The sequence below is a fragment of the Phyllostomus discolor genome, chromosome 1, assembly GCF_004126475.2.
Source record: "Phyllostomus discolor isolate MPI-MPIP mPhyDis1 chromosome 1, mPhyDis1.pri.v3, whole genome shotgun sequence".
Taxonomy (NCBI): domain Eukaryota; kingdom Metazoa; phylum Chordata; class Mammalia; order Chiroptera; family Phyllostomidae; genus Phyllostomus; species Phyllostomus discolor.
Window position 1 is genome coordinate 200,656,544 of NC_040903.2, and position 22,111 is coordinate 200,678,654.

General features: G+C 38.5%; 1 protein-coding gene across 1 annotated transcript in view; it reads left to right on the plus strand.

Moving 5' to 3' along the window:
* The window catches only part of NRXN3 (neurexin 3), a 1,487,232-nt gene that overhangs the window by 1,332,761 nt on the left and 132,360 nt on the right, over positions 1 to 22,111 (plus strand). The window contains 5 exon segments of the mRNA XM_036018906.1: positions 5,243 to 5,332; positions 10,555 to 10,656; positions 10,659 to 10,714; positions 10,716 to 10,797; positions 10,800 to 10,861. Of these exon segments, the coding sequence (XP_035874799.1) occupies positions 5,243 to 5,332; positions 10,555 to 10,656; positions 10,659 to 10,714; positions 10,716 to 10,797; positions 10,800 to 10,861 (392 nt within the window).

Consider the following 22,111-nt stretch of genomic DNA (forward strand, 5'->3'; position numbering starts at 1 on the left):
CATCCACACTGCTTCCCAGGGGCAAACACCTCCTGACTTCGAAAAGGTGGTTCTCCTTGACTCCTAGAACCACCTAAGTGAGTCTGGAGAGGCTCTCTCACTTAATAATGCTCTTGTACTCTGTATCTATTAATTTACTTCCCCTAGCCGATCAGTTTTCTGTGCAAGAGATTAATTTCTTTACCTTGGCACACTAAAGGATCAAGGCTCACAACATAAATAGTTTTTTTTTTCTCTTCAGCCCCAAAGGCGTGTTGAGGATTAATGAAATGGTGCTTATAATTGCATTTTGAGCTCCATGGTCTAAAGGCATTTATAAATATAAGATATTAGTTCTTTGTTGAGGTCCATCCATCACTTACAAGTGGCCAAACATTCTAGGTGCCCTTTGGGTAGTACAATAACCTCCTTTTCTGACTCTAAGAGTGTTTGTCTGGGTCAATGCCAAGTATAAGACCAGAGCCAAGCTCAGAGAGTTTCCTCGGTCCCTTTCCTTTAGTGTCTTATATTTGCTTTGAAACTCACAAAATGTTCTTTGGGGAGAGAGACATTGTAAAACCTCTGAAAATTTCTACTACTTAAGCTTACTCACATCTTTCTTTTTGCCTCTGGCTCCAATATATAATATTTATTCTTTGACTGTTCATTAGATCCATACTCTTATCATTATTATTATTTTTTAGTGTCAACAAAGCAATAAAGAAAACTTTCCTTCTTTTATTCCAGGACTCAAACCAAAATACAGAAATACCTCTGGCATTAAGTTTACACAAGTTAATATTGTTACTATATTCCTTTTAGCATGTCCACGTGTTTGACAGTATTTCAGATGGTATTAATAGTCTCCCTGCGAGAAAGCATTTTCGGCCAGCCTGGTGCAAATTGCCAGAACCTCTAATCCACTCTTCATCAACTTTGCAGCAGTATATCGTTACCTGAGGCTGGACCTAGAAATCACAACTGTCAATGCCTGAATTGCTCTTTTACTTTCAATGGGTTTAGAAACCCACTTGGTTTTGGAAATGGGATTAGCTGGTATATTCCAGAAGACACACATATAAAAAGCAGCACTGAGGGGATTTAGGAGATATTTCTTATGCTTTCTTTTCTGTAATCAGTTGATCTTTGAATGACAAACTTTGTGGGGACACATGGAATATTGTCACCTTTTCTTTTGAATGGGGATCTGATAAAATTCTGAGAGGATGGAAGCATACCATGGAACCAATGTGCTCTCTTTACTCCATTAGGAAAGAGTTGAATCGTTCAATGATAGTAGTTTAAATAAAATGAGTGGGTTTCAGGTCCCAGGTTTTGCATATGCTCTATTTATTAACCTATGCCAAACCCTGTGGTAAATTGGGAAATGTGGAAATGGAAGCTAAGTGCCTTGAGGTCACATGCATAACTAATAAATGATAAAGTCAGAACTCAAAGCCAAGATTGTCTCTAAAGCCCATGGTCTTAGCTCCTATGCTGTATTGATTATCTTTTAGAGAAAACTTAGTATAATGTCTAATGAATAGAATTTGTTTGGACAAATGGAGTGTGAAAATGTTGTTATAAAAGTTGTTTTCTGTTATACAAGAATTCTCTCTCTTTCAGTTCTTCAACTGGAAGAATTTCCCTTCTTTGGAGCTGCTAACAAATTACAGATTTTCTTTTGGGACCATAAGGAGATACTGATGTATTAAGAACTATCCAAGGATATACTTGATTTCCTTGTCTTATCTTCTTATGTTCTCTTTCCATTTTATCCCAAGTGGGTTCCTCCAAGTGCAAAAACATGAAATTTTCCTGCATAACTGTGGGAGCTCTGTGTATGAACCAGTTGGGCCTTAATAATCTCACCTCCGAGTAGTCTGTCTGCTCTTCACAATTCTTACAATTCAACAGTGCATGTTGTATGTGTCTCCAGGAGTTGAAATACATGATAATAGAATCAATAGCACAAGTGCAAATAACCATAGGAGGCCAATGGTATAATAATATCAATGTCTGATCAAAATTAGATGGGGATGTACGCAAATTTATTTTAAGTAGAATAAAAGGTGACTAATATCTTTTTAAAAATTTAGTCCCATATAGGTGAATGTCAGTAAGTCATATAAGTAATTTAAGAACTATCAATCTGGAGGTCTCTTTGTGCAACTTAAAGATTTCTCAGAATGGTGAGAACTGAGCCCATTACATTTTTTGTTGAATTAGTAAATCGCACGTGCCTCTTCTTAATGACTTTATGACATTACTATTCACAAGACCCCCTTTCTTGAGGAGAGTGCCACTTTCTGTTGAAGAATTGTTTTCACTCTTTGTTAAATTTTCACATCGGTTGCTATATGATGTGTACAGCTGAATGTTATTAAGGATTTAATACGAATGTATATGAATTTGATGAGGCTTGCTCAGCTTTTGGAGTAGTTCCCATGCATGACTTCTTATATTTAGAAGGTTATATTTTGCTCTTAATCAGTCTAGCAAATGGGGCAAATGAACTCATTCTTATGCACATGTTTCTAAAACAGTTCTCTCTAATGTTTGAGATAAATTAAAATAAAAACCAACAAGAACATGAAAAGAGACTAAGAACAATGTTAATGTGGCAATTTAAACCAATTTGGTTTTCCAAATGACCTTCCGTCTTTCACGGCTTTTAACGGTATGCAAGATCGCTATCCTTAGTGACAGATACTATCAATCTGGTGTGGAAAACTTAAAACTCTTTTCTAAATGTCTTTAAAGCTGAGGTGGAGAAGAACGACTCTCTCGCTTTCACTTTTTGAAGGGTATAATGTTGAATTGTGGCTATGCTGTCCTCCCACATATCACTTATTGATTGCCTCACATCGTTTCCCCTTTTTCTAAGCCTACCTGTGTCCCCAAGTGATTTCTCATGGAGATTTATTTTTGAAAGAGTGGATAGAGAGGAGGAGATGCTTAGGAGGAGCAAGTGCCCTGTGTATTTGGAGGAAGTAAATCAACGCAGCTTCTTAATTCATCAACTAGTTGCATATAGAGCTCTGATCATTTGGAACTTTGGTTCCTTACTCTTTTTCCCTGAATATTACTAAGCATATTTGGCTTTATATTGCTATTGATTTCACGAACCCACTGCACAGTAAGTAAAACAAAGATCATTAATATATTTAATGCTGTAGTCAGCAATGACAGTTACAGAAAACCCAAAGTAATGGAATGTATTCCAGGTGAATCTGGCACAACCCAGTTGCCATGTCTAAGTATACTATTCTGTCATGACTAAAACTTGAGGAAAGTCAAAGTTTATGAAGATAGCATCCCTTGGGAGGTTTATCTGCTTTAGGGTAAGATCATAAGTTATAGATGTATTCTTTGCAAAAAAGTGCCCCTTTTCTATGAACACATGAAACTTTACCCATGGCTTGATGGATTATTTTGGATTAATAGGCTGCTGAGTACTCAGATCTGCCAGGGAGGATCATCGTAATGATCTATTTCTAATCTGTAGCTACATTAAAAAATACAACTAACTTCTTTCACTATGGGCTTATTGAAACACCAAAAAATTAAATTGCCCTTTTTATTTTTTTCTCTTAGTGTGCACCCTCTTTTTTGTGTGTGAAAAATAACACTTTGAGGAAATTTTTTAACTTATACACTCTAATCTAATATTGTTTATTATTCTATCCATTCTTTGTATTTTATCCTTTGAGATGTTGATATATTATGCTTTATGCCACCATTTAGGGTCCCATAATGGAGTCTGGAAACAGATCCATACTTGCCTCTCTCAGGAGCTTTAGTTGTTGTTTTATTCCTGGGGGAATAATGGATTGACTTCACAGATAATTTATTCACAGGAGAAATGAATGGGGAACCTTGCAGACATGTCTGCACATTGCCACCCTTTTCCCGTCCTACCCTCATGGAAGGCAGGTGCGTTTCCTCACACGGGGAATCTGCCAGTGATAACTCCTGTGTGGCAGTGGCCCTGAGGCTGAAATTCTATGGCAAGCTCCTGTGCACGTGGCCTGATGATATACTGAATTCCAATATTCTTTCTGGCTTTTAAGACATTTTTTGTAAATGGTTTCCAAGCCACCTGTTTTGAGATTTTGATTTCACTTTTAATGTTGATAGTTTAGGATTCCCTAAGTTCTAATATAGGGCTGTGAGTCAGAAGTAATGAATTGGAATTCACTGGTTCCTGCTTGATAACTCTGAGGTTGGTTGATAAGATACAACAGTTCCCAAAGCACAGTTTCATTATTTTGTGATTTGAAGCATATTCCTTAGGGGTGTATTTCCACAACACCATTCTCCAGCTCTGTTCTAATTATAGAAACCATCCGGGGTTGGTAACAGTTATGAAATGAAGAAGAGAGCATACCGACAGTTTAAATGGCATTATGTCTGAAGTTTGAAACTAATTAGATATTTCATGCATGGGAGAGTTGTCCCTGACAGGCTTTGTGAATGGATGCTTGTTCAGGAAGGACCTTTCACAGGAAGATAAGAGAGAAAGAGAGAAAGATAAAGGTAAATATGTAAAGCCTATATTTATTAGCAATAATAAAGCATAGGCTCTCAAAATCTGTAGATGCTGTTTATAGATATATGCAAATATGGACAACAGGGTAGAGACATCAAGAGCTGTGTGTAATGCTCTACCTATTTAACATAGGTGATGGGATGCCAGGGCCTCCTTCATGGAATAAGGAGTGTCCCTAGATCATTAGAGCTTAAGCTGTCTGCTGTGGCTCCCCGGTGCCAGAAGGTAGAGCAGCTGTAGGCACTTGAGTGTGGAATAAGGGATACATGGCCCGTGCTTCTGGTATCTCTTACCAGACTCAAGCATGCATGACTGAGACACTGAGGGTCCCCTCCCTCACTACGAAGCAGATCTGGCAGGTGAAGTACTCAGAGCTCAGGGGGATCCTCGTGCCTTCATTGGCCCAATTAACACGTACCTGGCGCGAGGTGGAAAAGGGTGAAGGTAACCCATTTCCATAAAGGGCCAAACCCCTTCCTGATTCCCATCCCATACCACATATTCCACATGTGATGGGGCACTGCATAGCCAAGACCAACTTGATGTCAAAATTGTCAGTCAAGGTCAGAGTGACTTCAACTCCACCTCTACTAAAGATAAATTGATATCTATCTCTAAAAACTTCATAAAACAAACCAACAAAATAGGATGTTTTTTAATGACTTATTGACTTTGCAGATTGTTCTTTAAGCTGTTTTTTAAACTTTAAAGGCAACACTGATAATGAACGCTTCCAAATGGTAAAACAGAAAATCCCCTTCAAATATAACCGGCCCGTAGAGGAGTGGCTGCAGGAAAAAGGTAACCGTCATTAAAACTTTCATTTTAAATTCATTTGATTCTAAACCCTCATTTTTAAAGCCTGCAAATAAATGTTCCTTAAATGATAATCGCCTGCTGCATAAATGACTGTTTTAATTTTCATTATAATTTGTGTCAGCTTCCACCTGCCATATGTTGATAAATCATGCTATAATACATTGCCATTAAAATACAGTTAAAGGGACTAACATCTCGTTTGCTATCAGCATGACAACCACAAACAAAAAACTCCAGGAACCTCTAAAAAAGAAAATGTATTCTTGCAAGTTAACCACTGCATGACATTTGTTGTTAATTTATTTTAAATTACCTCTTACACCAAAGCTTTCTAAAGAAATTTCAGAAGTACTATTTAAACTACATCTTGAGGCTGTTTTGGCTTTACGATCTGGAGCATGGTTCACACACACACACACACACACATTATAGACTCTTGTAACTTAAACTGCTCAAAATAAATGTTATAAGGGGAGCAATTTTTAAAAATATTTGTTTATAAACAAAGAAAAGAAAGAGAAAGATGAGTTTTGCCTTTAGATTCCAACTTACAGAGGCAAAAGTATTTCATAAGAGATTAATTGTGTCCTGATTACTGACCAGAACGAAACACAGAAACAAACCTATTTTACACTTTGGTTGTGTGATACCCTTGTATATTTGATATTTATGCAACCAAAGTGTGAGTGGTTAGGACAACGAGTTGGAAAATGAAAGGCTCATGAGAGGCAAAACAGCAGTTGCAATTTGCTGAAGAAAACAACCACTTGGCTAATAAAGAGGGCTGTGGTTATACCTGATGTTAGAATTTTTTATGTGTTGGGATGTAAACTATAGTCTTTCATGAAGAAAAGTTTCTACCTTTAAGAAGCTATTTATTCTGTTCTTGTCTGAGCCACTATAAGCTTCTCTTGTCTCAAGACCTTAAGTGAGTTTTTAAAATATATAGCAATTCCACTGAGTTATATATATAAAAGTAATTGGGTGCATTAGTATACAACTTTAAAAAAAAAAAAACAAAGGACTACTACAGTTTTAAAGGGTGAAAACAGTCACACCTTTAAACACAGAAAATCCTTGCTGAGTTTTAACTGTTGGCCCTGTTTTAACATATGTGGTCTAATTAAAACTAAATTAAGAATAACTCTAAAAAGCAAATAATTTTGTCTAGTAATCACCAGCTTCTAAAGTCCCTTTAACATTTAAATATGATATTGCCTTACATTTTAAAAAGGAAATGAAAATTAGATGCATGTCTGAGTCTCATGTGCCTGAGAGAATTTTTTGTTTCCTTCAATTTTATGTTAATAATATTTTATTTTACTTCATTGCCTTTTGAAGTCTCAGTTTAATAGCATGCCAGGCGTTTTCATTTGTATAAACCATTATAAAGTTATTAGTAGGCTTTTAGTTTTCCTTACAATAGCATTGTTATCGGTCGGTTTTCATACAAAAGGATGCTTTCAAACACAACAGAACTGAGGGGCTGGGACGGGGATGGGGAGGTTCAGGTGGGATGGGGAGAGGCATTCTCGTTTCTTAATCAAATATGTACGTGTTTATATATGTGCATGTGATATTGAAATGCATTATTTGCAAACTAGAAGGTTTTCTCCTCTGCATTATTTTAACTGAAATTACATTTTTTTGTAATCTGGGTGAGTAACATCTATTCATTCTATTGCTTTACCCCTTCCTCTGTCTAGCTAACTTTTCTTTCAAAAGAAATGGAAGATACATACCAAAGCAAAGCCAAACAAAACAAAAAAAAACCTTGTAAAGATAACGAGCGAAATAGGGTAAGGACAGAAGGGTGACCAGGCAGAGGTGTTAGGAAGTACTTTCAATGCCTCTTTGGAGTGATTTCTGTCATTGAGGAAGAGGTCTGGGCACGGCATTCCCCAGTCTGTCTTCTGGCTCTGTCTACTATTGACTTCCTTCCTGACCTTAGACAATCCACTTAACCTCTCTACATCTCAGATTTCCCATCAGAGGAGAGGATAAATAATACTGCCTGTCCCCCAAGGGTGTTCTGAGGTTTAATTAATTAGTCTTTCTGCAACACTGACTGGAGATATGCAAAGATTTCACTTAAGCAGTAGGGGAATTCGATGTCTAGATGAGGTAATAATTAATGAGTTCCAAGAGGATGGGCACCCAAAACAAAACAAAAGTAACCTGCTACAAGTTCTGACCTTGTTTTATAACCACTTTTTATTATTGATCATAGAACAGTTCTCAAATTGGTATATAAATATCATGATCACACACACAAATGATTGATCATAATCTGACAATAATGAGGCTGGCACTGATTTGGAGAAAGCTTAGGCAAATGATAAGATTTTCTCATCAGTCCTACTCTCCTTCAGAGTGAGAGGGTAGTGATGGTTCTCTCTTGCTTGTTCACTTACTCCTGCTTAGCTGAGAAAGATAAATTGATCACAGGAAGAGATAGCAGGAGTCTGAGATTATCCCCCTATTACTTCAGTGATGACCAATCTTACTATTAACCCCCTAACCCAAGGCTAGGAAAGGGACTTTAAATAGAATTAAAGAATATCTAGCAAGTAATAGACCATCAAAGAGAAGAGCAAACAAAACTTCAAATATTTCCTATGGCATGATGGAGAATTGAAACATAGACATCCTCTTCCCTGTTTTACCCAACCAGTGTCTTAATCTCAAGAACTGGTTAGTCAGATCTTTCTGAGAAAGCAACTATAGCCAGAAGTGGAGCAGTGGCTTAATCTTTCATCCCAGGAAATGTCTTTCCTTTCTCCATGCTTGGGTCAGTTTTGAACAAACTAAGACCACTATATGGAAGTGAACTATGACAACTGGAATAAAGAGATATGTAATTTCTAGCCAGTGTAATTCAGGCTGCATTTTCAATTCTCCTTGACTCTCTTTTTATTTTTAAGCACTGGCAGAATAATATCACCAGGAAAATAGATGGGACCATTATGGATGTGAAATACTTCCAGGGAATATTAGAAATAGTTTCATAATCTAACTATAATCAGAGTCATTAACTGACGATCATCAGTTACTGTGCTACATGCAGAAAAAAGAAGATGAATAACATTATGGCTGGCCAACAGTTGTATGAATGAAGCTGTAGCTTGGTATTGGGGTTGTCTGAGTTCAGGTACTGAATTTTAGTCCTAGAAATCTCCTATTATGCAGCTTGTTCTTATTTATTAACTTAAGCTGCCCCAAATGCCTATGCAAGGTTGAGGGCATATTTATTCTGCCTTTCCATCATGACATTTCTTTTGTAGTAAGCTTAGGGCTCTCAGGAAAAGTTGTCAAAAATAAATAATAAACAATAAGATATGAGCTCCAGTGCTATTGTGCTTTGACCTTTCTGCCAACTGTTGTATGAGAAATGAGAGGCCAAAGGACAGCAATGATGTATATGCACAGGGCACTGAAAGAATTGGTGGGGAAATAGTGGAAATATATTAGATCTATTTTGATTGCAACCTTAGGATCTGGGAAACTCTGTTACCATTAAGGCCAGCAGTTGCCATTTCCATGCTCCAGATATTTTTATAGAGTGTAGATCCTCTTCACTATAACAAAATCCTCTGGCCAATTTTCCCATTCTGCAGTGCTCAAAGATTCCCAAGGCATATTATTTATAAATCATATTGACTGATATGCCCTTAAGAGTTAACGCAATGAGTAGAGTTGACTCTTGTATAAAGAGTTTCCCTCTGAGCAGGTATGTTTTCCTTTCCCTGCCTCTTCCATTTCATCCATTATTATACATTGAGAAGGTATTACACATTATACACCAGAAACGCAAGGATAGAGCTAATCAGAACATATAGACTTAAAAGACCATGTAAGAGTATTAGAGGTAAGAGCCCAAATAACATAGTTTGCCTTTATTCATATTAGAGATTGTGGAGCAAAAGCAATCTTTTAAAAATATACTCCTTTTATTAAGCAGGCGAGAATAACAGAATATTGATTGTTTCCGGTTCATTTATACCTAAAATATTCAGAGGATTAGATACGAATGAGTGGAGCATTGTTTGATCACTGATAACATGTAGAAAAATTGAACAAGATATATTAATTCCATTAGTAAGTTTTTCCGCCTTCTCTATATAGAAAAGCAGAAGAGAACTAATCTGGAGAAATAATAGCATAAAAGGTGACAAAGCTATTTGGTTTTCTGTCTGGGAAAAAATCTAGATGTAATTGGAAAGAAGATAATTTGGACTTACACAATTCTAACTTTATTCTGCCATGATTTCATCTGAGAATTTCTGTTCACAAAAGCATAAATGGTTCTTCAAGTCAGGTGAGCTACTGATATCCTCAACCCATTAGATATCTCAATATCATTTTAATAACTTTTATGTATTGCTTCTTTTTATTAATACCTATCCCCCCCTTTTAAAATACACTGATTTGGAATGTCATCCTCTTCTTCCCCCCACCCCAGGAACATTATCAATGCCTACTTATTTTTCATATTTTAGGGAGAGATTTAGGTTTGTGTGACCATAATCTCCTCACTTCAACGTTAATAGAGATAAGAATTTATTTGTCATTATGTTAATTAAACAGCAAGTATAGATAGAATATTATGTACTATAAAGATTCCTAGAAAATATGGTATTTGGTTACTAAATATTCATTTTATAAGTATGCAATGGATCCAAATCTCTTAATTGGAATTTAATTTAATTTCAGCTAATTTAATATAATCATCAGACCTGGTTTTTAAACTCAGTGTTCTGAGTGCCTCACAAAGTTTTTCTTTGCAATATATATTCTTTTAGTTGTCATAATGTTACTTTGTAGGTTACAAATTAGTGCAATAGGTATGTTTAATTTATTGTTGTCATCAACTAATTTAGAGGTTTATTTCTTTTGTCCACAACTATTAACTGAGAAGAGACTGAAATACATTATTCATCATTGAACCAAGGTTCTCCTTCATCACAATAAAGGGATAGAGACTCGATTATTCAGATTATCTAGGACGTTCAGCTAGACAGTGGAAGAGATAAACACAGTGAAATGTTACTTGCCAATACCTGCATTGAACTTTTATTATCTAATTTTCTCCCCTTCAATTACTCAAGGAAACCTGTTTTTTATACCTGGTTCATTCAGACCAGGTAAGCCAAAAAGAGAAAAATGTATAGGAATAATGATGTTTCCTCCACTCAACCCACTAGGCCGGCAGTTAACCATCTTCAACACCCAGGCGCAAATAGCCATTGGTGGAAAGGACAAAGGACGCCTCTTCCAAGGCCAGCTCTCTGGGCTCTATTATGATGGTTGAAAGTACTGAACATGGCGGCTGAGAACAACCCCAATATTAAAATCAATGGAAGTGGTCCGGCTGGTGGGAGAAGTCCCATCAATTCTGGGGACAACACAGACGACTGCCATGCCACCAGAAATGTCCACCACTGTCATGGAACCACCACCACCATGGCTACCACCACAACTCGCAAGAATCGCTCAACAGCCAGCATTCAGGTAGCCTTTCTCTAACTGTTAATTGATTGTGCTTTTTTGTCTTTGAGACATTGCTCTTATGGTCAGGGTGCTACACAGTGAGAGAGTCTGAACTACTATATTTATAGGAAGGGTGCCTGCAGATACTCACAGTACTAAGACCCAGGAATGGAGAAGGACAAAGTCCCTGCATGAAGAAGTTACAGAATCTCATGTGCATTCATGGGTTACTATTTCTATATTTATTATTCAAAATGAGCATTGCACAACACCTTTAGTGTAAAATGCTCTTTCCTATTATTTTATTTTATTTTTTTTAAGATTTTATTTATTTATATTTAGAGAGGGAAGGGAGGGAGAAGAGAGAGAGAGAGAAACATCAATGTGCGGTTGCTGGGGCTCATGGCCTGCAACCCAGGTATGTGGCCTGACTGGGAATCGAACCTGCGACACTTTGGTTTGCAGCCCGCACTCAATCCACTGAGCTACGCCAGCCAGGGCCTCTTATTTTATTACCTGTCTTTTCAATAACAAAAAGAGAAAAAGGGGAAAGGAGAATTCGTTATCACAGGAAAGACTATACCCTAGTTCAGTTTGGTTCACATCCCCTCAGTGGCTTTGCTGGAACATGAGTCGTTGATATTTGAAACCAATAGGTAGTATTAAATCAGTTGAAACTAGAGGTTCAACTAATCCTGATTAAATGCAGTCTTTGTATTTGATATTCAGTGTTGATTAATTACATGCTATTTTTTTTGTCCATATCATTTCCTTGTATTTGACCAAGATCCTAATTGCATTAGAAAATTTGAAGGTCTGAATTTAGCTATCTAGGAAATCCTTATTCTGTGGTAATGTTTTTGTTTTTTTTTTTTCCTTAAAAGTAATTATACTCGAGCTAAAACTTAATGCTCTGCTGACTCCCTTGGCATTTCATAAATCTAGTTAGTAGGGGGTAGAAGGTTAATCGAGTTATTAGCCTTAAATGCTCTAACATAAAATAAGACATTCCAACTGCTTGTGGGGAAATTACCCCTAGCCTAGTTAGTGTTTGTAGAAAATTCAGCAGAAACCAGTTCTTTCCTTTCTGTTTCTTAGTTTTAAGACATTATCCAGGAACTCAGTGGAGTCTTTAATACCACCCTTCCATTGACTTCAGGAGGCATTGTAAAAACTTAAAGCCAGTAATCAATAAACTCCATGTGTTCTCATTCTTCTGAATTAAGTTATGTGCATTAGGTAAAGGTAAATGTGTTGTCTTCTTTTTTCCTCTTATTTGAGCAAAAATGTCCAGACACCTCTTCCATGACTCCGCAGGCATGATTTGAAGCTGCATGCACTGTTGATATTATCAGGCCAACTTTATGTTTCAGAAAGGCTATGAGAACCCGGTTAGCATAACAGTCTCATAGTCCCACGTGCTGTTTCATGCATACCTACACAGATGCTCAAAAAATAGCTTTTTCTCTGATATTAAAGCAATAACTCCTGACACTTCACTCTACTCACTGCAAAGAAGATAAAAGGCAATAGATATTTCTATTATGACTCTCTATAGCTCAAGAGCAGATCTATTTATTGTTGGTGAAAGCATAGTTCTGTCTGCACAGGTCTTGGCAGCCTTGTTTTGTTTCTGTCAGAATACATTCCACTAACTCTGTGGGAAGCAGAGGAGAAAATGGCTTTTTCTTCATAGCAATGGCTGGTCTTATAGTCTTTTTCAAGGCCAAATTGTCACTGACCCCAGGAGGATTTAATGATACGCTGGATCCAGGGACTAAGCCATGGTAATTACTGGGTTTTTGGCTTTCTCTTTTTCAGCAAATGCATAAATGGGAGCAGATTGGGTGAGTCTTCCCACACAGTAAGAGAGCCAGAGCTTCTGGAGACATGTAGGGTACAAAGCACCAAAGTCTTGCCAGTGATCATGACCCTAAACATCATAGAACCTGTTCTCATTTTGGAGGACATGGACATCTGGAAGATGCCCTGTACCCACCTCCTGTCTGGTGTGTGTTTCTTTTCCTCTGAGTCCAGTAATAATTGGATTACATCTACATGTTTTCCCTTTTGCTTCCACCAAGGCTATAAAAATGAGTTATAAATCTGTTGACGCTTTTTGTTTTTAAAAGGTGTGTAAATACATGCTCTTGGAGGAAAGCCAACAGACTAGCAGAATTGAATTAGACCGAGATGAGGTATAAAAAGTCCCATGTTCTGTGGAAGACCAGCTAGGGGAAATAACTTTATTCCAATGGTTTTGGATGTTTTTGTTTTTGCCATCAAGCCATAAGAACTCTGTCATGGCCTCTGTAAAAACTCAATAGCCTGCCTTGTCTGCGAGCCTATTCTCTGATTTCAAGCACATTCTATAGACTACATCAAGCCTATTGTAGACTTTGGGTGAAGAAGATCAGTCTCAGAAGTTCTAATACGCCCTGTGTAATCTAGCGAATTTTCTTGGATAAAGTGGACCCATAAAGCTTTGATCTCTAGGCAATACTTCAAAAAAGGGAAAAGGGAATTGGCAAAGGCTGAATTTCACATTCATCAGGCCTATCACTCACTTTTCTCAACAATACTCTGTTCTGTCCTGCTTTTCTCTGATAACATTGATGGAGCAGGAGTATCCTAAAATGAAATCCTCCTGGGAGAAACAGAATAAGGATGTGAATTCAAAAGTGTAAAAACCTGGTTGTTCAAAAATCCCCTGGTTCCTTCTTAAAGCATATGTTAAGAAAACGTAATTTGAGCAATTTGTTTCTGATAGGCCTTGGGTAGTGTTGGTTTTCAATCAAAAGAAAACTGCGAAGTGCTGTCAGTGCCACCGTTAACTGTGTCAATATGAACAAACAGTTTTTGAGTTGATATGGCTCTCCTGTGGGTGCTGCAGCCCCTGGGAGGAACTGGTGCTTTGGCCTTTCTGATAATATCATTTGGTACAGACTTGTGAATTGCATGGACTCTGTTGAAATACTAACAACCTGTGGTTCCCAAGCATCAGGTCTTCACCCTATTTAAGAAGGATAGAAGGATGTCTCTAGATGCTCCCTGAGTAAGAAAAATAATAATGATAATAAGATAAAGAAAGCAGGTAGCTGGAGGGTAATTCTCAAGTAAGAGTCTGGCACTTAGAAGGTGCTCAAGTAAGTGTTTTTGGAATAAATCAGAAAACAACATAGGCTTTCTTACATACCTCATCATCATCTAACAGCTAGAAGTGGCGAGGCTTGTGGGGGTTTTCCCTCCAAAATGATCAGTGTGCTTCAGACAATTTTTTTCCAGTGGTAAGGCTATAGCAGAATGATTAAATGGATGTACTTGGAATCAGATTTGCCTGGGTTTAAAATCTAGCTGGGGTTTTTTTCCATATACCTAGGTGACCCTGGGCAAACCATGTAAGCTATAGTTAACTACTGCTGTGAAACCAACTTTCCCGTTAAACTTAGTGTCTGTCTCACAATTTTGGGGGGTCAGAATTTGGGCAGGGCTCAGCAAGGCAATTTTTCTGCCCTACATGGAGATGACTGGAGCTGCTCAGTGTCTGCTCTGGTCTGGAAGGTCTGATGTCACTCACATGCCTTATGCTTGGGTGGATGAACTGGAAACACTGGGCTCAGCTGGGTCTATGTCCGGCTCCATGTAGTCTCCATGACTCCCCATGTGGTTTCTCAGTAAGACTTCTTTCATGGAGGCGCAGAGCTCCCAGAGAGAATTTTCTAGGAAATAGGAAGCAGAGGCTGCCAGTTTCTTAAAGTTGGGCCTGGAGATTGGCACAGTGTCATGTCCATCATCTACTGCTCAAAGAAGTCAGACATTTCTCAGTTTCATGGAAGGAGGCAGAAGCCTCATTTCTCAATGGGAGGAGTAGCAAGAATTTGCACCCAACCTAAGTTTACCACGTAAAATTGTGGGAGTAGGGTCTGGGAGAAAGGAACTACTAGTTCTTATAGCACGTGGTGGTTGTGAGGATAACTAAATTAATATAAATTAAATATTTACAACAAGCATATCATGAAAAGTAAGACTCAGTGTGTTTTAACCCTATCATAATATCCTATATCCAATAGCTGGTATTCAAGTCAATACCTTTGCAAGCAAGAATCTACCTCAGAGAATGAGGTTATCTCTATTGATCGGTGTATCTGTAGTTTGGAGTGGAGTTTTGAAGGGATAGGGATTTGAAGGAGAGTTAGAGTAGAGTTTGAAGGCTGAAATTAGTGCTATCAAATAAAAGTATCTAATATCTCAAGTCTCTGAGAACCCACTACCCATCTTTAACTTTTCCATTTTCAAACAAAACTGGAGTTCTATGGGTCTTGGAGATTATGTTCTGCTATGAAATATGTCTACCCACACATATTTTCAGGGTTACAAAGAAAGGAATTCACAATCTTTGTCATCCCAGAGCTTATAACCTAAAGAGGACAACAGGGCTTGACATGCTCTATCAATATGAGGAAATGACTTAAAAATGGTGGTGTGTTGGGAGTGAGGTGTGGTGTAGGAGATGACTTGGGTGGATCTTATGGCTGAGGCAGGTATGGAACTGGGCCTTGTATATGAGTACAGTTGGATCTACTGTGAGAAGAACAAATCCCAGGTTGGTTGAATGTCAGAAGCTAAATTGTCAAAGTCAGAGATGATAATTCCTGAAGGAGATGGACAAGTCCAACTAGAACAGAGAGAGCAGAAGATGGATTTGTGAGAGAAAAGAGATCTAGATTCTGGGAGTCTTGGCTTGAGACTCTGCCCACCCCTTGCTGCCCCCAAAAATGGGAGAGAACTGGATTGGGTTCCCATTGGGTCTTACTGCCAGGGATGCCCAACAACTGTGCAGGCATTTCTATTATATCACAGCTGGCCCCAGTATCAGTGGGTTGCTATTATGGCACTGGTAGGTTAGCTTCTAAAATAGAAAAATTTAACTCAGTATGCACTCAAATTCCTTTGTCCTTATGTAGTAAAGAAGGCAAAAGTGAGAAACAAGAGTCGTTTGGTGATAACTTTCAGCCACCAAGACCAGAATGTTCCTGTGAGAGAGAAAAGGGCCAAAAGTTCCAAGGATAATGTGTTCTCTAACCTGAGGCCTCCAGACCAATTTGTTATCATTAAAGAAAGAGCTCATGTATTCTGTGAAAATCACCATTTGGAATCATTTATAAGCTATTAGCAGGATACTGATCATGACCCATTTGTTTGTGTGTGTGTTGGGCACTGATAAAGTCACTTTGACGTTGGCCAGTGCTGCCTGGCACCAGAAAATCACAAAGCGCAGCCTGGGCTGGAACTATCCTAATAGACAGTAGAAACGAAAGACTTGAGAACTTTGTGCAATTTGATTCTTATCTCAAACTCATAAATTTGGTGGTCAAATTGAACTACTTTTAAAAATTCCAGGAGGAAGCCAGAAATTGTTGCTTTTTGTAACACTACCCATATGGAAAGTCCTCTACCGGTCTGCTTTCAGTTTTGGGCTGAGGGTAGTAAGAAGTACACTTCAGCCTTGATACTGATGGTTGCAAAAACAAAAAAAAGCAAAACTTTTTATTAAAAAGTTGATCTTTCAGGCTGCACGTTCCAGGTAGAGTACCAGTATGTTGAAGGGAAGAGGACACTATGGAGAGTCAGAATTTCTGCATTGGACTTAGCTGTGTTCTTCCAGTTACTGAGCTGTGTATCTCTAGGTAGGTTGCTTAGCCTCTTGAAGCCTTCATTTCATTATCTTTAAAATGGGAATAACAGCATCTTTTCCCTAGACTTGTGAGGAATAAACATGACCATGTGCGGTTTTCCCCATGAGTTTTCACTAAATGCTAGAGACATTAGGGAACCATGTCAACCGAGGAGACTCTTCCAGAATTCACAGAACTTCATAGAACTTAGCCTTCCTGTGTGTGGTTGGATAAGCACAAGAAGACCAATTTTGTCTACACCCACACAAACCCACAGTTATCCAAAATTTCCTCTAAGGGTCGAAGATTGGACCAGAGCCCTAAACTTACCAATTAGAAGTGATTTCTGTGGGAGATTCTTTTATTTTCTAAATTGACTTTGCTGAACAGTTATTATACACAGGGCGAAGCATGTGACACTGCCATTTTTGAAGAACAGAATGGTCAAATAATAGCAATTTCATACAATTTAGCAAAACGTACGACACTCCCATTTTACAGCATGTTACTATCAATGAATGGTATTTTGAGGCTTTGACTAGAACACTGAATTTTCTCAAGGTTCTTTGATTAATCAAGCTGTCTTGAATTGAGATACAAAATAAGTCTACCTTATCCCAAATTCCATACTCCAATGGGATATAGGCCAGGTTGTATCAGGAACAGTTCTACTACCCAGAGAAGGATCCCCTCTGGGCACCTCCATCATTTCCTTGATGCCATCAGCTTCCTAGAAATGGGACAAGGAGTTCACAGAGTTTCCAGTCCCTTGCTTTTACCATTAAACAACAGAATCTCCGGGGGGAGTTTATTTTTAGGATCAGGGCTCAACTAATATTGATTAACAGCCTTATATAATGTGCGGCTCCGGGGCTTGTGTCTTTCCTGCCATGCCTCATAACAGGGAAGGCACTGAAGATTTGTCAGAATAATTAGGCTTTCGCTGCCAGCTAAGAAATAGCTTGTCTCCTCCTTACCCTCGCACAGGTACTTTCTCTTCCCTTCTCGGAGAATAATTTGGGGAAAAGGAAATTAGGCTCTAATTTACTCATTACCCGGTAAGACTCTTCAGTGACATTTTCTCTCTGGAATTGCACTGTTCTTTAAAACAAGAATTTAGAAAAGGAGCTTGATGTGTTTACCTAAAGACTTCCATGTTGACAGTACAAATAAGCCAGGGAAGAGAATGCAGTGCGGTTTCTTTTCATCCCCTCCTTGCTAGTTTAATTTTGGTGGATGAGATCAGCATTTCCCAAAGCTGCATTTAGCTGCTTCAACAGGGTCCTCTGAGAAGGTCCTTGCTGCAGACAGGCTGGAAATCTGCAAGTTGCTTGGGGAAGCTGTGGATCTACCCTTCTAATTGGGTTGTAATACTTCCAGGGTGGAATTCCCACCAGAACTACTTATCAAGTGCTGGATCTTATTTGGAGCCACCTGAATAGCTGGGAGCAAAGTGGGGTCAGCCCTTGGCTACTCACTGTGGAGGAGGCCTGCAAACACTTTTAGAAGTTCGCAAATATTTTTAGAGCTCCCAGTGTTTTCTCCAATCACCTCACAGACTCCTTGGCTAAGTCTAAAGCCAAAGTTCTTACCGTGGAGTGTATGGATCCTCACCGTCTCTCCTCGCCATCCCTCTGTGCTAGTTTCTAGCACACTGCTTTAGGTACCCAGGTCTCTTGAACTTCCTTAAACATAGGACCGGGATAAGGAAGGGGTGAGTAACATAGGCTACACAATTGCAGAGTCCAATCCTATCTGTATATAAGTGTTGATATTTTTTAATAATGGATTTTTTGCATTGATATTGATTTTTAAATACTGCAACAAAATATTATTTACATTGATAACTGAGTTTGGGGGCACCCTCCTCAATGGTACTTACACCTGAGATAAGTGCATCACTAGTCTGAATCCTGATTGAATATATCAAGCAAATCTGTGTCTTTTCACTGCTATTCCCTCTGCCTGAGGCAGCTACTTGCAGGACTCACTCCCTAACTTTATGCAGGTTTCTGCCTACATGGCACCTTCCAGAGAGACCCTCCCCAACCATGCTTTATAAAATAGCTCTATCACTTCCTGCTTTGTTCTTCCTCTTAGCAGTTACCCATACTGACATTTTATCACATATTTCTTGATTTATTGTTGCTATTTACTAGAATGTGAGATCTAGGATGGCAAGATCTGTGTGTCAGTCTATAAGAGCACAGTAGTACAGAATACACCCTAGTTGATATTGGTCGAAACGAAGGAATGGGCAACCATCCACCAGTACCTCCTCAGGGAGAACACATTCCTCTTAATACTCACAGGTTGAATCTCACTTCAAAGCACCCTGCCCCCAGAGGCCCACTCTGTGGTGGGGCTTGCCAGTGGGGATAGCCATCATCATGGTCTTGCTGTTCTTGAATCCTGGGCTTAAGAACAAGGAGTTCCAGAGATGGCTCCTTGTCTGCTGGGGCAGGTAGTTCTAGTTGGCTTATGGTCCTTAATTTGCTTTCCTTAGGACTTACTTATCATAGTTGCAAGGGCTACTTCTAGCACTGAGAGTTTTCAAAGTACTTTTGGAAATGCTGTATCACCAATTTCTCTCTCTATTTTTCTCTTTATTCCTTTCCCAAATTGCTTAATCCTTAATTTTCCTAAAGCCTACCTTTAAATATAAGCAAATAAAATTTTTTTTATGGCCCACAGCTTCTATTTATTGGTGTGGATAGGAAACTATCTTAAGTTTCATTTACCTGGTCGTACATGTGTTGGTAGGTTGGTGGGAGTCTTCTATCTGCTTTCATTTACCTCTTTTCCTTTTCTCTCTCATGGCTGAGCATGTTCTGTGAACCCATTTACTCCTGGTCACAACCCTATGATTCGGCTGGCTCCATAGTTTCCTATTTTCTTCATGATCTTTTGAGAGAACATAATGGAAGATACTCTGAGAAGCAACTACACTGAGAGCAGGAGTAATCTCTGTGTGGTTCCTCATTTGACATTCAGGGCCTAGAACAGTGCCTGCCACAAAGTGGGACTCAATAAATGTTGTTAAGGAAAAGAAAAACTGTACTGAGTAAAAGAATGCTTATCTTCAGAGGAGTCAATATTATTCATGTTCAAGGTAGACAAAGACAGCTGTGAGAAAGCAGCCTGGTGTGAAGGAAAGGAGTGCAGTGAAGCAGGCATTGAGAGACTTCACTCATGGATCCAGAAGTGGTTAAAATCATGATTGTAAACAGACCTTCATTTACCGGATGTGGGATTTTGGCTAAATTGCTCTTCGGAGCTCAGTTTTATCTGAAATACAGAGAATAAAACACCAACTTCATGGATAGGTTAAGATAATATAAGCCCAAGGTTTAAATTGGTGTGATGTAATGAATGGTCCTTATTATTGTTGTTGTTGTTGTATTTTTTAAGTTAGATTCTAACCCAGGTCTCCTTAGCATCTAAGTTTTATTTTTTATTTAGTTGCTAATTAGTCATTGGACGTCGGGCATGGAAACTAGCTTCTTTGGGTTTTCAAGCTTTCCTCATCTAATGAGTGTAAGAGTAGATCCATATTATCCCCAATATCTTTATCATTTTAAGCAGTATCTAACAAGGTGCCTTTCACATATAGACAATTGAATAGATGTATAAATGAATTAGAAGGGAGGAAAGAGGAGGAAAGTTGAGGAGAGAAGAGATGAGAGCCAGTAGAAATACTTCATAATTATGTCGCTGTAAGAACAATTTGCCCATTTCATGGATAGGATGTCTAAGGTTGAGTGAAATGAATAGAATATCTTTGATCTAATTAAAATACCAAGTTCTTTATACATCTCCCTTTTTGCTGAAAGCTGTCAGATGGGATTTCACAATGACCATTTCTATGTGGAAGATAAACTACTTAATAAATGGCTCTTGAATCGTCAAAAAGAATCAATGATTCCAGCTTAAACTGAGATCCAAGAATTGATTCCATTTTTTTCTTAAAATACATCTTTTTCTTTCTATTTATATACGATGAAGAAATGACTCGCAGCACCAATCATCACTAGTCAGGCTTCAAGATGGATTTTCCATTCTGTCTTTGACAGGGGGGCGGTAGGAGGGATGGGGTGTGCTTTCATGGCTTTCTAGTGCATGTTTGAATGATTGTAAAAAATAGAAACACATTGAGGCTGTTATGATAGCCCTGCTTTTTAAAACCTTCTAATTAATGTCTTGGGTTGTGTCGAGAGTTAGTTCTGTTAGCTAAATGGAGAATGTAAGGTTCTCCTTGTTCCCCCCACCCTTCATCCAGAGATGAAATGGCTGCAGAAGTAATTGCACACTGTGTCTGTGGTGGCTAGCTATCACTGAGGGAAATACTTGGCAGAAATTTCATGGACTTGTATATACAGTGCAGCCTCTTCTATCTTTCATTCCATCTGATGGTGTGTGTGTGAGAGAGAGAGGGAGGGAAAGAGGGAGAGAAGGCAGTGGGAGGGAGATTGAGAGAGAGAAAGATCATGTGTATTTGCATGTATTATGTAGAATGGTGCCTCTTAAACTGTTGTATGTATAGAGATCACCTGGATGACTTCATTAAAGCACAGGTTGCAAATTGTGATTTGGTTCTCAGGTAGGGCCTGAGATTGTGCATTTTCAGCAACTCCTAGATGATGTCATGCTGCATTAAATGACCTCCTTTTATGGAGCAGTTCCTGCTGAGTAGCTGTAGCATCTGTTTACCTATCTCTTCCAAATGGTCTCCCCAAATTTAGTTCAGAGCTCTTCAAGACAGGAAATCTTGTTAATCCAAAGCATTACGTAAGTGCAAGAGGAGATAGCCAACTGAAGATTTGCAAAGAAAAATGTATCCCATCAGACAGTCCTGGTTCTGGTTCCACTTGTCCCCTCATCCTTTCCTTTACTTCACTGCATACCCCAGGGACAGATGGGGAGAAATATGTAGAATTTAACGTGTCATAACATTTATCCCTCTTTTTGAGAGGCGACTTCCAATGAAAGCAGAAGGATGCGAATGATTTTAATTCCCAGTAACAATGGGGAACCAGTCCAGACCATCTTGAGCAGTATAAATATATAAAATGATGGATTTTTTCTCCTCTCCTTCCACTTCCTCCTCCCAGATACTGAGAGAGACACATATCCATGCACCACAACTCACACTATAATGCACCATGAAATTTCACCCAGCCTTTATCTCGGAGCTGCTGTTCTGATGATTAATGCCCACTGGCTGGGATGCTATTCTGCTGAAGAAAGACAAGGAGAGAGGAAGACACATGAAATATATCCCTGAGGCTATTTCTCATTATTATTATTATCATTATTAGTTCTTGCTGCCGTATCTATCCTGTTAGAGAATGCTTGATCTATTGGCAAGGGGAAGGGGATGACATTTAAAAGCAGATTTGAGAGCAAGGACAAAGATAGAAACCGGCACTTTTTTACTAAAGAGAACTGACCTAGATGGGGTTTTGTTTTTGTTGTTGTATATTTTTGTTTGTTGGCTTGTTTTATTATATGTGTTGTTTTCATTTTAAAGCCAATTATAATAGATGCTTCCATCTGTGTCCTCTGTGCCCCTCCCCATGCATTTATTTTTCATGTG